At 43.1% G+C, this 16,434-nt stretch overlaps 2 protein-coding genes across 6 annotated transcripts in view; one reads left to right on the forward strand and one right to left on the reverse strand.

The window, feature by feature from the left end:
- Positions 1-12,105, reverse strand: part of LOC119292361 — a 15,872-nt gene extending 3,767 nt beyond the window's left edge. The window contains exons 1-6 of one of the 5 annotated variants that reach the window (XR_005142952.1): positions 11,660-12,105; positions 11,398-11,583; positions 11,209-11,323; positions 9,307-9,762; positions 2,641-4,336; positions 1,577-2,248 (exon numbers count right to left, since the gene is read on the reverse strand). Coding sequence is in view for 4 of the 5 variants with exons in the window: in XM_037571212.1 (XP_037427109.1) it covers positions 1,670-2,248; positions 2,641-4,323 (2,262 nt within the window). In the remaining variant the exon portion in view is untranslated. Of the gene's footprint in view, positions 1-1,474; positions 2,249-2,640; positions 4,337-9,306; positions 9,763-11,208; positions 11,324-11,397; positions 11,584-11,659 lie in introns of those variants that run through there. The other 4 variants (XM_037571212.1, XM_037571213.1, XM_037571211.1 and 1 more) reach the window with 4 other exon arrangements.
- The window catches only part of LOC119293118, a 10,193-nt gene continuing 844 nt past the window's right edge, over positions 7,086-16,434 (forward strand). The window contains exons 1-3 of the mRNA XM_037571680.1: positions 7,086-7,288; positions 10,365-10,696; positions 14,120-15,374. Coding sequence (XP_037427577.1) covers positions 7,086-7,288; positions 10,365-10,696; positions 14,120-15,374 — 1,790 coding nt within the window. The remainder of the gene's footprint in view (positions 7,289-10,364; positions 10,697-14,119; positions 15,375-16,434) is intronic.

A 16,434-nucleotide genomic window follows, 5' to 3' on the forward strand; every position in this document is an offset into this window, starting at 1 on the left:
TCTATGACGTCGTTCCCTTCTTGAGGCATCGTTGTTGTAGGTCATGGCGCCCCACTCGTGATGCTCCGGGGAAACCCTAGATCCGGGTCTACCGGATCGGATGATGATGGAACCTTCGATGTCGTTGTCCCTCCTGGGGGCATTGTTTTGGAGCACGTGCTGGCTGGAGGGGACAAGAGGAGGAGCGGTGTTACATCTACCGCAAGGACGATGGCGGATCCCAGCGGCATGGTGCCGCGGAGGTTCGGCGATGGGCGCGTATTGGAGATGGACTCGCGCATGAGGAGAAAGTTGTCTGGCGTCATGGTGGCGTCGATGGCAGAGAGGCCTGGCAAGGTCGGTGCGTCAGTTCTGCTCTGAGGATGGATCGATGGAAGATGGAGGTGACAGCCCTTGCAGCGTGCGGTGCTCACTGGGAGTGTGCCGGACTGGTGTGTGACCCAATCCAGGTAGTGGCTTGGATGGGGCATCCGGCTTTAGATGTTAGGCTTTGGTGCGATGTCTATTTGGTATTAGGCCCGGACATTCGGCATACCTTCATCAAGGGGATAGGAGTAGCAACAGCGTTGCCAAGATGGTGGCTTCAGGCTTACTGATGTATCACTTTGTATTGTCTCTAGGAATAATTAATAAAATGGTTGCATGCATCGTTGAGGCCGGGGGTACATCCTCCTTTTCTGTAAAAAAAAACCTTATGTGTGCTAGAAATTCTTGCTGAAGCAGTTGTGATAGGCATAGGTGACTGGTGCAGCTGCTAATAATTTTAACTCGGCTGATAGCTCTCGATTGGTCTGCCCTTTCGGCATGAAGAGAAGGCTCAAGTGAGCCAACAATTTTTTATGCTACATGACTGTTGATGTCACTTTGATGCAAATAGATTCGTTTGGTTTGGAGAAATTTTTTGACACACAATCTCTGTTGCTTCTTCTGCAGAGTTGTGATGCAATAAACTTGTTTGGTTTGGAGACAATTTTTCCTAGGCAACCTCTCTGTTGCTTCTTCTGGAGAGTGCTGCTTGTGTTGTGCTTAAAAACTGAAATATGTTTGTGTTTCCATGACTACTTTGCGCGTCCTAGAGCCAATTTGGTGAATATTTTCTTGAACAGAGTCACACTTCCATTCTCTGTTTGGTTCTTTTTCTTGTGATAACAATCTACTTTGGGCATTGAGTGCGTAGCAAGTCAGTTCGCGTTAGTCATAAAATTGCAATTCTTATTATCACACAAGTTCGAGTTGGTTATAAAAACATTTTTGGAGCTTATGTCAATTCTTGTTCCTATTTTCCCAGTTTCCTTTCTGACTGAATATTTTTTACTGCTGCGGGTTCAGGTAGATTTTGTGCATGCCTGTTGTGTATGAGTGTGTGTGTGCATGCATCCCTTTGTAATTGTAAATACAATTCGCTAACTATTTTATTTGCAATCACCTTTGTTGCTAAGGAAACAGTATGCCAGAAGAGTATACTCTGAACCGACAGACATATTTAAACATTGAACAAATAAAAGACATAACGAATTAAAGGTTCTCAATGAAGGTGTTGATGTTGATGAATAATTCATTTGGAACAAGATTGTACCTTCAGCAACAAAACTCGGCTGACAATCTCCACAAGCATACCTTTTGCAACAAACAAAGCCGAATAATATACTCTACTAGTGTCCCACCTCCATCAGGTAAAGATTATGTCACCCTGCTCTTGTGCCAAGAGCTCCTGTGCCTCTTTCACAAGATAAGCGAGGGACCTGGCAGGCACCTCGCGGTCGTCGCCACCAAAGAGCATGCAGTTATCAACATCTGACATGGTCTCAAGAACCTTGGACAGTGCTTCCTTGAAACCATGCCCATTGAACTCACTGATGCAGCTGGGCTTGAGCTGAACCATTGCTATAACCACCTGACACACAAGCTTCAGCATTCTCCAGCCCTCAGTCGTTGCATTCTCGTTCATTTCTACTATCGCCTTGAGCTTCTTGATGAGTGTAGCATCGTCAGGCACGGCACGAGTAAAATCATCTCCACTGATCACATTTTTGTTGCATATCGCCGCGGTAAGGGATAACATGGCCGCCAACAATTTTCTTTCCTCGCCTTGTTCATCATCTTCCTGACTGGAAGGCTGGTTTGTGTCAGCAACGTTTGTAGGCTGGATTTCTGCAACTATTTCTACATGAATACTATTGCTTGAACCAGCCAGCGTCGCCACATCTGCAACCTTTTCTCCTTTCTTAGATAATATTTGATTAACAACCTAGAACATTTTTTTCAGCACAAAGTTAGTATTAGAAATGTTATAGTCATAACATTTTTTTGTGCAGCTTAATCATAACATATATGACTCTCATGCATTTGGATACAATGAGAATAGCCTGCATTCCTCACAAACAGAAACAAAGAACAGAGTACTGCAGATTACTCATCAAACAAGAATAATGTATTTGTAGGATTACCCATCTTCAGTCAAAACAAATTTCGCTTTAGATCAATAACTCCTAAAATTAGAGAGAAAATTGCATGCAGAGAAGATAAAATGGAACCAAAACAAACCCATGTTGTCTCTGTTTATGTATGTTAGAACTGCACAGAAACACCAGGGAAATTTGAATAAGATTAAAATAGGTAGATGCAGCGTTAGAGAGTTACCTTGGTCAACAGATTGATCATGTCTCGATTGGGAAGTAGATCAACATCATTAGCACTTGCTGCGGAAATCAAAGCATCAGTGTTACCTCTTGCACTTGGGATGCGAAGCAATCTGGCAAGTGCTTCCCCTGCTTTTCTCCTCACTTTCTTGTGTTTCTCTTGGTCTTCTTCTGCCACTACATCATTTCCGATCCTATCCTCAAGGAAGATGCACATCAACCTCTTGGCAAACATTTCTTTCATGCTCGCAGATTCATCAAAAGCTAGTTTTCTGAAAGGATCAACAGTTGCTAGCTCTGCAAGACTCTCTATGGCTTGTCCACATAGTTCCAAGAAGGCACCTTTACGGTCAACCTCCAAAATACTCAACAAATTGTGGATAGCTACTGTGTTGCGCGACATATCATGGCGCAGCCTTGTGGCGTCCTCTGCAGGTCCAACACTAATAAGCCTGTTCAACACTGTGAGGGAACTGCTTAGCATGTCAACCCATGTATGGTCGCATCCATTTCTGAGGAAGTCTTGGTGGTTCAATGGTAATATGATCTTATTGAGGAGCCTTTGGTGTCTGATTATCTCTATGCAGTTTTCTTCGTCTTGTGTGAGCCTCTTAAGAATCACCAGTCCTTGAGAGATCATCTCTTTTGTTCCTTTTGGTACATATGAGTAGTGGTACTTATTTCTATTCCTTTTGGTCCTTGTCGATCTTCTTTTGGGAGACTTGTCTGATGATAGATTGACGACTTGTTTATGGTCAGTTTGCTCGGTGATCGCCAATGACAAGTGGACATCTTCTTGGTGGTGACCATTCTCTAATGTTTCTACTGACACCTTGTAGGCAGTTTTATCAAGAGTTTGCTCAAAATTCTCTGACGGATGAGAAACTTCTGGAGCACTATATTTATTGCAGCTCTCAAGTAAGCAGCATATGCATCTCAATACATCCGAAAACTGGGCTATACGCAGCTCTCTGGCCAGATCTGCTACAATCCTTGCGGCACGCTCTCTAATCTCAGGGTCGTCTGTTCTTGTGGGGACGATAATCACGTCGAGCAAACTCTGAATGGCTTGGCTTGAAGATAGTAGCCCTCGTCTTATATTTATACCTTGCATGGCTAAAGTGTCTAATACCCTTGCTCCATCTAGATGGCCATCCCAGGTTGCAGACTCCAGCAGTCCAACACTGAATGTGATCAAGTTCCAGTCGTCGGGCAAAAATCCATCCTTCAGATACTTGGCTCTGGTTTTTAACTGGTATTTCAGTACAATTTTAGGACCCCAAACCCCAAATCCAGATTGTTTGCTCACCAACATCTGCTTTTCAGATCCATCAACAAGTATCCAGAGAAAGATAGACAAACTCTGAAAGGTAACAAGAACATAGAAGATGATCATTGCAGCGTCCAGTTTTGCTTTGGTTGCAGCATCTCCACCAGCATCACCGTAATCCCGTTGGACGAGACGTACCACTGGTAGCGCCAGGGTCATAAATGGACCGATGAATATGATGGGCAATGCTATACAGATTGCAACAATTATCTTCACAATGAGCCCTATGAACACGAAAAATATACTCCCCGAGTGCAGGCATCGGCTTGCCCCCTTAAGCTGATATGTGTGTCCCTTACTCAAACGTAATATGTGCATTTCTGCCAGATAATCCCAAGACGTACCGATTTTCATTTCCAGCAGAATCCTGTTTTGTCTTGTGTTAGTGAGGCATAAGATTACAAATGTATAAACACAAAGACTTCTTTAAAAACCAGAGGACAGCCAGAGTGGAGAAATGAACATACTTGGAATATTAAATTTTATTATAGAAAAAAAAAGAATAACCAGAGATGAGAAAAAAAGACCACAACAACGCAAAGAACCCTGCAGCGCTTGCAATGTTTCGGGCGGTCGCAGCACTCTTGGTATGGTAATTGATCACTACTTCCGGCCTATTGTCCGCTCCCTCCATGATCTACGTATGTATTGTGAAAGTTCTGACCCGTGAAGGAGTGAGGTTGCTTGCAATGGAGGAGGATGAATGACTAACTGATGGCTGGTTTGGCGATGTGATTAGCCAGCAGTCGCGCTCAGCTCCATTGGCTTCTAGCGTTCGGTATTTGGTCACAGCTCATTGTCTCATTACTCAATTCCTTTTCTTAGTCTGGTCGTAATGGTAGTATCATAGCTAGTATCATGCATGCCAACTAGGTAATTTTGATGAGGTGTCATAGCATTAAATGAAGAAAGAAAGGGTGTAGTATCATATCATGATACCGTATCATATTAAATGCTATGCTACTTTGTGTCATGCATGGCAATAAATATGGTACTACATAATACTAATATATGATACTATGCATTAGGGGGTAGTATCATACACTAGTATCATATACATGATACTAGTATATGATACTCCCCATTACAACCAGCCTTAATCAATTCCATGTTGCAAGTAAATTAATCCCCAACAGCTCCCTAACAATTATTCCTTTTCTTATTCAATTCCACGTTGCAGGTAAATAAATCCCCAACAGCTCCCTCGTTAGGTCGCGTTAAATTAACAATGTTGCAAGGTGCACACTAGAATTCTACACAACTCAGGAGACACACTTGGTGGAACCTGGGGGCTCCTACTTTTTGGGCAGGTAAACTGGTGTAATTTTTTTCTTCATGCAGTCCATTTCGAGTTATCTTATTGAACGTATTACAATTGATTTTATTTTGCCGCATGGTTACTTAAGTTATCTTAATAATTGATAAAATACTATGCAACAGATAATAACTACTACCAACTGCCACAACGACATATATTTAAGAACGGAGGTACTATATTGGTAATATGGTGTGTTTTCCTTTGGTCAAAGGTTCTATAATTTTGTGTCATGGAAAATATTTTTGTAGTATCATAGCTCATATGAGCACTTTGTGCTAATATATTTTTAGTGTGGTATGTCGTATATATGTTCAGGACGTCATCTACTTACTAGCACATGGAGTAAAATTTGGCATACTGCTCACGTAATTAGAAAAAAAAATCATCCAACTCCGCCATCCCAAAAGTGTCTAAAGGTTCAATTTTCTAAAACTAAATGCTCCATACATTGGTGTTTTTTTTATGAATTATGAGTTTCCCATAATGTTTTTTACTCAATTATTTAAAACTGTTATGGAATACAAGTAATGAATCCGCCCCTGAAGCAGTTATGCCTTCAAATCTCTACAAGGATGACATGTGGTGTGGAATGGAGCGATGAGAAATGAGTCTGGAGCTTATGTCCATATAGCGTTGTTCATCTTTATTTATTTGTTTACTAGTACATATGCCCGTGCGTTGCAATAGACAGATTTTTTTTATAAAACTTGCTTCATGTGCCACTATGCTTCATTTATATTCAGATCTGACAAACGTTGAAATAAGATTACCCTCATCTCTATAAGGCGCATCTGCGGTTTTGTTGCCACCCTAACGTCCTTCATTGATGCATACTTAAGCTCCCTACTTCATTAAATAAAAGAGTAGTGGTTCACGAAATGAGAGTGGCGTTTTGGCGCATGCGAGCGTGCGCTCCTGATTTTTAAAATGTGTTTTAAACAAATTATAGAATGTTAAAAAAATACTAAACAAAAATTTGGCGTGTACATCTTGATATTGTACATGCTCACGAAGTCGTTTCGCGAAAAAATGATAAGTTAGCCACAAAAAATGTCGGTTTTCTCTGAAACTTGACGTGCACACATATAATGTCGAGATATATGGGACGAACTTTTGTTTGGAATTTTTTTCACACTTTAAAAATATTTTTCGATGGCAGGAGCGCGCTCTCCCAGGAGCACCAGCGGATTTCCGTTCATGGAATAGTCTTTTAGCGGGAGAAACATAGAATGTGATTCTTAAATACTCTTCTAGAGTTAACAATTCATGTATAGTATTTTATAAAATTATCAAAAGATTTGATTTTTAATGATTTTGATTATGTAGTTTTTGTGTCGAAGGTTGTTTGATTTGGACGATTATATTTCATTTCCCGTATTTCTTTTTGCACTATTAAGGCTTGGCCCAAACGCAAGAAAAATATATATATACTATCTCCTGATGCATCTGTCCACAGTCCCGTGTTTAACCGCTGATAAACCAGTTGGGCCGGCACGAGTACTCCCCCCATCCCCCTCTAAAAAATCCATTCATCTCCACCCCAATCCCCATCACATGTCGTCGGGCGGCCTACCACGTACACATGTACGCCTCCACTGCTTAAGCATATTATCCTCTCCACCTCCACCGCTGGACAACCACAATCTTACCCATCCGTCTCCATCTATTTCGGTTCTTCTCTAGCTCCATCTCTATTTCTCATCCCCATCTATCTGCATCTGTCGAAAAAAATCTATCTGCATATGTGCTTCACCCATATGCGCAAAGCGACAGAGGGAGCAAGACGCGGAGCTACCGCATGAGAAGAGCAAGCAAGCAGGCCAGCGAGCTCAACAATCGCCGCACGGCAGGGGCCACCATGATGTGGAGCACCGGCTCCGACCTCAACGAGTCCACGGCAACGACGACGGCGGCTACCTCCTCCGTGTCCTCCTCATGCTCCCTGCAGCCGCAGACGCCCCCGCCCAGCGCCGGGTCAAGAACGACCCGGAGGCAGAGGAGGTGTGGTGTAGTGCGCAGTGGGAGGCAGCGTGGCCACGGAGGGCGCGGCCGGTGGTGCTCACGAGGGTTGAATTTTCATAAAACAAGATGACTTTTATGCAAAATTGCTAGCGACGACGGACGACCGAAAACCCAATTCTCTTTATTATTACTAGCAAACATGCCCGTGCGTCGCAACGGGAGAGAAGATTCAATTATGCTCACTAAATTGAATTTTTTGGTATAAGCATCTGATCTCACATTGATGTTGGTTGTATCCCAATAGATATATGTTGGGTCTCACTCCAATAGTAATGCCCTTTTCCATCATACAACAAATCGCCTCAAAACAAAAGTAAAACACACCAATTTCGCAATGGCCTTTATGTTTGATCTTGTATAAATGTGCTAGTATTTCTTGAAGATGTCACCGAAGCACAAAGTCACCTCTGACCATATTTGAAAATTCAGAGTTGTACAACCAAACCAATAGAGCACTTCTCATAGTGGAGATTCTTTTTCCTTGAGTCGGCAAATTCAGAAATGACATAGAAGTGACTATGAACCTATAAGGAAAAATGTGTTGGCCCTAGTATTTATTCTATAAGGTTGGTTTTGCCTTAGTATTTATATCCATATAAGGTAGGGAGACAACATATGTAACACATAAAACAATGTATAGATGGTTAACCTAATGACTGCAAGTATTTATGTAAACTGTACACTTGCCGCGGCTGGGCGTTAGGATGAGCGTCAGTGGGATCATGAAGGTTTTAGTTTTATGTAATGTGACAATACAGAAAATGTAAGATTTGTCGCCTTGAGGGTGACTGCGCTATCTCCTTGTATGAAAAAAATGAATGAAAGGAAAACAAATATTAGACAGATTCATTTACCTGGAACAACCCTGTAAATTATACCATCACAAAAGGATAGCATACTGCTTTGAAGATTTCTCCATTACATTTGAGGATGCTTTAGCTTCTGCTTAGTTGTTTTTGAAGGTGGATTGTTGGACTTAAAACTTTAACTGTAGATTGATCATGCCCAAATGAGCACGTACAGCCTAAACATGAGATTGGTGTCGGTGCAGTGAGCAATGAATTCAATCACGCATCTTCCACACTGAAAAATCTAAATAATAGCATCCTTAAGACCTACAGATCTATGCAACCTATCCTTCACCAACAACCTATCTTATCGACATATTCATTTAATAAAATCAAGACTCAAATCCTAGAATAGAACTACATGTGTACATCAGGACGGACGTGAACAAGACTTATCTACTTGTTGTTCATCCACATATAACATACATAGATATGTGTCATCATCTCAGTTGAGAATGTGATGTTAATGTAAGTTTCAGGGAGGCTGGGCCAACCTTCACATGAGTTGTTATTAAGATGTGGAGGGGTGACACAGGGAAGAAACGCTTCGTGGCTCTGTGCCACCACAAAAACTCAGGGATATCATAAAATCTTGTTTATCTGGGTTGAAAATATGTGTAAAATAGTGCACATTTATCTCCAGATTCAGCAATTGGAGGGACAGCCAACAAATTCTCCTGGTAATACAAGAGAACATAAGGTACAGTGGAGTAGAGTAGATCACCCATTTATGTAAAGAAAAGCATATCAAACTTTAACAACCTTTATAGACGTGACATGTCTTCTCTTTTTCAAGAAAAAAAAGTGACCATGTCTTTGAGGAGAGCAACTAAAATGAAGATCAGGGGATACCCTGTGTTAAAGAGACAGTAACCACACTTAAGAAAAAGTAACTAACAGACCTCAAACCATCACTCTGGAAACTGTGAATCACTCAGTTTAAAAACCCGTGGAAAATACGTTTATTTTATCCCAATAAATCAGTTTCAAACATGTATATAAATTACTGCTAATGTGTGCAAGCTAGATGTCAGCTCTTGGCAGCATAGTTGGTCGTGCATGGTAAATAGAAATTTCTAGGCTTCAGTTGTAGCATCAGCACTAATAGTCCCATGTGTAAATAATCAGGAAACATAATATTGGAACAACCTCGTATCGCAGAATGGCTATTATGGTGAACTGACCCAAAGATGATGATGTAGATCTTGCGGATGGTCGTCCACCGCAGCCGCAGGTCCAGTACTTCATCATCCACAGCCGCTACAAGCGCACCACCGTGAAACGCTGCACACTACTGCATGCCATGCTGCTAGCCCGGTGGCCTGCAGGCCACCATTGCTGCCGCCACCACACTGGGGCTTGACTTTGCCCTGCCCTGTTAATCATGTCCAGACCGCAGCTCCCAGATATTTGGGTTTGAATGTGATGGCGATATGCATCGTGGTGATCTCCTGCTTATTGCTTTTAGTGAACTAGGTGGGCTTGGCGTTGGTGATGCAATTATCGCTGAGCCACGTCTCATACTGGAAACATGATGATCCTCATATTCTTTCTATCTCCCAATAGATATATTGATACCAAACGAAATTCTGCACCTGGTTAAAACTGATAGACAACATCTTGTTCTTACTCTACTTTTAAAAGATTATAATTCAGATGAATTTTTTTTTTTTGGAAATCTTATGACAAAGACTGCGTATTCATGTAGGGGGCATGTATAAATTAGGGAAAAGTATATTTTTTGTCCCTGAACTCTTCTCAAAGTATAGAAATGGTCCCTCAACTTTGAAACCGGCAAACATTGGTCCCTCAACTTTTTAAACAGGATTTGTTTAGTCCCCTCACTCAACAAAAGTGGTTTTTATGCTGACTTGGCATAGTTTTGACCCCATGTGGCAATTTTCTTCTTCCTTCACATTTTAACTCTGTTGGGCATTTGGTCGAGCGGTTGGCGCGCGCCGAGCAAGAGGAGCAGAGGCAGGCGTGAAGCCTGTGTGGCTCACGGGACCAGCAGGGCCGACTGGCCGAGGTGGGATTGTGCTCACGGGTAGCAGCGGCGTGGGCGCGTGGCGGCGAGCCTGTAGCACCATGGATGCATTGCCGTTGCCGAGCAGCTCCCGGGTCGTGCACTGCATGTAGGCGGCAAAGTGCCAAGGTACAGCCGGGACTGCACTGCACTGCACTCCGTGTTGTATCTTGCACACCAGGGACGCCCGGCTCGAAAGGCATCCCCTCGATCGGGCGGACCACGTGAAACCTGCGTCGTCACGCTCCAGCTGCGCGGACACGGCGACCACGCTGGGTACACCCGGCCAACCGACGGTCCGATGCAAGTTCTGGCAAAGGCTCGCCGTGCGCGACCACTGCCTCGTACTCAAGCTCTACAAGAGGATGATGCTGGGGCGGTCAAGCTCGTCGACATCGGTGACGAACATGACCTGGGCGCCTGAAGCGGCGAGGAGATGTTTAGCGTCGCTGGCAAGGCGCACGTACTTGTGGATGCTCGCACAAGGTCCTGAACTCCCGATCGCATTCGCAGGTGAATGCAAGCTCTGCCACATAAGCTCAACAACTCCCTCCTTCTCCTACTGCTCGGCGCGTGCCAGCTATTTGACGAAACGCCTAGCTGGATTAAAATTTTAAAATAGGAAGGACGAAGAAGCTTGCCACGTGGGTGAAAACCGGTCAAAAACATGCCAAGTCAGCACAAAACCGCTTTTGTTGAGTTCAGGGGACTAAACTAATCCGCTATGAGAAGTTGAGGGACCAATGTTTGCCGGTTTTGAAGTTGAGGGATCATTTCTATACTTTGGGAAGAATTCGGGGATGAAAAATATACTTTTCCCTATAAATTATGAACCAATTAGTCCCAGTTCTCAATTTAAACCTCTGCCTTTATTTCCAAATTACCAACTGCATCTATTGTGTGTGATTTCTTCCAGTTTACACAATAAACTATCATCTTAGTTACTGTATTATATACCCCCTTTATCTCAGTATATATCTAGACCACGAAATCTTATATTTTGAGACAAAGGGAGTAGATGTTACTTTTGAAATGTAGCTGGCCAGTTTGACTTCAACTTGAGAGCTTGGATGAATTTCTTCTCAATGGATGTCTGCTCCTTCGTTTGGAGGATCACACATCAGCCTGAACCAGCGCCAGCTAGCAGCCAGCAATTTTTTTAATTAGTTTCTTTAAGGAAAAGTAAAACCAGTTCTGAACTGCGGAGCACGTACAAATTTGAAAGAAAAAATCCTCTGAATCTGCATCTCGGCAAAACACTTCACACCCAGCAGAGAACCAAGTCTGAAGGTCCTCTGAATTCTATCACATCATGCATTCGCCCATGACATATGCATCTCTGTGGACTTTGATTTCTGATTCTACCTGCAACCAGAGTGTTTTCTCTCTAAAAAAGCAACCTGAGTGTACACAACCAGCTTCAGTTCGTACATGTAGCAGAATGGCAAGGAAGAATTGTGCTCTGTTGTGTCTGACCAGATGAGGGGAGCATGGACCTCCGCGCCTTGATCCGGTAAGAAGGAGGCTGCCGTTGCCACCGACGGAGTGTTAGATAACTAAAAGTAACTAGCTCTCTCAGGATTAATGCACACACACTTGCACTGGGAAGGCTCACGTACACTACTAACTTTGAAGCTTCATTGCTTGGGTTTACAAGAGATGGATGCATGCCCTTTTATAGGGGATTACAAGATAGGTTGGTGCTGCACGTGTACAGCCACCTCACACACCTAGGACATCCACCTCACACACCTAGAAACTAGCTAGTACCACGTACACACATGCTAGAAGGTAGTACTTGATTACAACTCAAACATATTCACTACACGCAGGTACCTTAGCTACTAAGCTAACCAGCCTTGCCGACGTCTGTTGATATTTTTACTGCTCAAGATATTTCTACTCTCCATGGATACATGCACTGCTGACATCCTCTGATATTATTCGTACACTGCCTTCATGCAGCAAGATTATATGTAACACGGAGCACGCTGTGCTCATAGAAGTGAGGGAGGGGTTAGATGTCAATCGGGTTGAGGTAAGGGAGGGAGCCGCGAGGATGGTGGTGGTAGATGGCGGGGAAGGGGGCAGATCGACCTGCCACCGGCCGCCTCTGGTGGAAGGGAATCCATCTACCGCAAGGAGGTATCCTATTTTTATTGACGGACACAGACGACTAGACCGGTTGTTCTTTTTTCTTAAACACAATACAATCGAAGTCGTTCATATACACTCATCTTTACGAACGCACGCATGTACACCCTATCTTTGGCGTCTCGCAGTCGACGGAGACATGTCCTCTCATTGAACGAACATCACCGGAAGACTGAAATAAATTTAGGAATAATGCGAGCACCAACATCAAAAGTCTAGGACTTAAACCCTGATAAGCCGAGGATGCCACTGTCCTCCTAACCATCCAATCATAGATTGGTTCGCTATCGAGTGGCTCTTATCTTTTCGTAATCTAGAACATTTGTTCACTAACTTATTAGTATTATTAGGAGGGACACCTAATTTTACTTTATTTTGTATCGTTAGGATAGGCAACTAGGGAGTATTTGACAAAAAACTATCAGTTTAGGGGTGACCATCCCATAGAACTATCACTTCCAAAATTTTTACAAAAAACTACCAGATTTTTGATAATTTGTCCCTAGAAACTATAACTTTTCGTTGATGACCGTTTTGCTCGTTTTAAACAGAAAACTGACAACTGTGGCCCACATTTCAGGGCCACGTGTCGCTGAGGCCTAACGGCTGGCACCCGGCGGCCGTCATCTCGTTGGCCCGTCATGACCTGGTCGGACCAGGTTAAAGCGGCCGGTCAGCTCACTGTCCTCCTCCATCACTCACTCTCCTCGAGCTCACTCTCTTCTAGTCTTCTTCACTTCTCTTTTCTCACTTCAGCGACGACGACGTGCCGCAACCATGCTGTCGTGGCCCCACAACAATGAGAATTCGTTACAGATTTATATTCATGGATTTTTATAACTACTATTCATGGATTTTTAAAATATTCCGAATTTATTACAAATTTATATTTCTTTCTGCATTTCAAAAAATGTTCCGAATTTCAAAAATATACAAGAAACTGAGAATTGTTCCTGGATTTATAATGGTCATGAGTTTTATAATTATTTGTGTAATTAAAAAAATTCTGGATTTTAAAAATATTCCTGTATTTCATAATATTTTCATGAATTTTAAAATTTTCCCTGAATTTCAAAAACTATTCATAAATTTCCAATATATTAATAAATGTAAATAATGTTTCTCTATTTCCATAAAATATTCCCGTGTTTGGAATAGCGTTCCAATTTTTTTAAAAGTTCACGAAATAAAACATTGGAAAATGGAAAAAGATGAGAAACAAAGGAAAATACGTAAATAAAAAAAACAAGAAAAAGGTTATCTTCTTCTCTTAGCCCAGGAAGAAATAAAACTGTTAATTGGACCGGGCTGGACATAAGACTAACTGGTACGTTGCCTCTATCTTCCTCTCCTGGCCCAGATCACTCGCCCCCCTCCTAGCTCATAGCCCTACCTTTCCCTCAAAAAAAAAAAAAAAAGAAGAAAAAAGCTCATTGCCCTACCTGAAGGGAAGGACAGGGCGTGCGCCGCCGTTCAGCCGGCAGCTTGACACCGTCCCCGTCCCCGTCTCCGTCTCCATCCCCGTCGGCGGCCACTGCTTTGCCTCCCGATTTGAGGTCCGGCTTTCTATCTCCTTCCTTCCGTCTTAGAGATCCACCGATTTCTTTTCTTTACTTCTCTCGTGGAAACCATAGCTTACATCTTACTACTTGCTTGTAGTGGAGCGGCGGCAGTAAGAAGCCGTGAGAGAGAGGGGGATCGATGATGGATGCTGATGAGAATGAGATCCCCCAACCGTAAGATTTCATTTTCATTGCGCGCAGTTTGTTTCTGTTCTTGCAGCATTGGATGTATTAACTGCAGCAACATTGTTGGCCGGAGGAATTTGTCTGACGCCGCTCTGCGTTTGCCGATTTTCCAGGGAGGAGGAGAAATCATGCGTGCATCTCGAGTTACAGGGGCACACCCCAACATCGATTGCGGTCACGGTATCCAAGGTGCTTGATGACGACGACCTCCTCGTTGAGATCCTCCTCCATGTCGCGTTCCCCACCACGCTCGTCCGCGCCGCACTCGTCTGCAGGCGCTGGTTCCACCACGCCTCCGACCGCCGGTTCATCCGCCGCTTCCGCAAGATCCACCCGCCCCGCCTCCTCGGCTTCTATGCTTTTTTCGAGCGTGCACGCTTCATCCCGATGCAGCCTCAAACCCCGGAGCTTGCCGTCGTCGTCCGCCACCTTGCGAGCTGCAGGTTTGCCTACTACATCAACATTGAGGACTGCCGCAACGGCAATGTCTTAACCAGCGGCCGACGAGAAGGAGTATGGACGTATCAAGTCTACCACCTGTTGTGCCCTGAGAGAGATATGCCCTTCATTCCACCACTCCCTTGTGCCGAGATCGGAATTTACTACATTCTCGCTGAAATCCTCTCCAAAGAAGAAGGCGATGGCCTTGGTCTGTCCTATTTTTATTTGTTGGTGGAGCTTGCCAAGGAGGCAAATAAGGTCATGGTGCGCGTATATATGTTGCAAGATGGTGCCTGGTGCATGCTTACCTTGGCCACAAGCCAGCTCCATTATCCGCAGCCAAGGCCAAAGCCTGTGCTCGTCCACAACAAAATCTATATGGCTGCCGCCCAAAGTGACGACATTATTGTCCTGGATTTGACAGACTCAAGTTTCTCCACGATTCACCTCCCACAAGGAGTGGAGTATGCCTCTTCAGAAATCATGTTGTCACAGACCAATGATGCTTCTGGTGTATATCTCATTCATGTCCGTCCCAAGGAGTTTCAACTTTGTGTATGGCTCCACAAGGGAGGCAACTGGCTGCTGGTAGATACCATCTATTTGCATGAGATGCGTGCTATTTTGGGGAAGAAAGATCACCCGTATGTGCGTATAGGGAAGGTGGGAGACGATGCTCAGTTTGTATTTTTAGAGGTTTCTCGATACATATTCTACTTGGATATCAAGTGCAGGACACTGCGTAAAGTATATGAGGAGACAGATGATGATCGATGTTATGGCGGCGTCCATCCTTTTATGATGATTTGGCCTCCCACATTCCCTGCCCTCAAGGATAATCCTGAAAGGTTTGCCTTTTGACCTTTAGAGGATCTGTGTGGTGCACTTGTTGGGGTTACAAAATTTTGTGATTTACTGTACATCGTGTTTGGTATAGTTGTGTAGTGGTGTTAGCTGCATGATTTATTCCTTAGGCCATAACTGATATTTGAAAGAGACAGGATTTTCAGCACCCGGGTGCCCTCTATAAACAGTAAGTTCAAAACAAATTTAAAAAAATCAAAAAAATCTGAAACTTTGGGACATCGAACATCATGAAACTTTTGATGATCTTGCAAAGTTTTAGCTAAAAATAACACTCGAAGAGGACTCAAATAAAAAAACAAAATCATTGTTCAAAGTTTATGTACATTTTTGAGCAGTGATTTTGTTTTTTTTGGTGAGGACTCCACAAAGGTTATTTGTTGCTGAAACTTTGCAGGAGCATCAAACCTTTGATAACCTTTGATCCCTGTAAGTTTCAGTTTTTTTTGATTTGTTTTCAATTTTTTTTTACGAATTTACTGTTCATGAGGGTGTAGTGGCACCCGGGAGCTGTTAGGCATTTATATATTTGAAATGCTTGCCGTATCACTTGTGTGCAACATTAGAGAATGCTTGTCGTAAGATTGTTTGTAATCACTTGTGTGCTGGGGTAGCATTACAAGGTGTTTATTTGCAGTCATGGTAAGGGACCCTAATCTTGGGTCTGGGTTACTTTTGTTAAAGCGTGTGTTGGCACCAGACAACATGCTTCCTGGACTTGTTCTTGCCCTTGTATGGTCTCATAAAGTCATAATAGCAATATGTGGTGGTGCTGAAAGATGATTTGTTTGGCATTTTTACCATGGACCTCTTATTTTGTTGTATAACTATTTTCTGAGCTGTCAGCTCAAAACTGCAAATTGGGCATTCAAAAGTATAAAACATCATGTATATGAGGCAAGGACTGAAAGATTCCTAGCCCCGTTACTATGTTGACAAATATACCTATCTGGTCCTGAAATCTTATCACAAATCCATCAAGGTTGGAATTTTATCTATGTTTCTTATAGTGTAATTTTCTGCTATCTTCCTTTAAACTGACAA

The sequence above is a fragment of the Triticum dicoccoides genome, chromosome 4B, assembly GCF_002162155.2.
Source record: "Triticum dicoccoides isolate Atlit2015 ecotype Zavitan chromosome 4B, WEW_v2.0, whole genome shotgun sequence".
Classification (NCBI taxonomy): Eukaryota; Viridiplantae; Streptophyta; class Magnoliopsida; order Poales; family Poaceae; genus Triticum; species Triticum dicoccoides.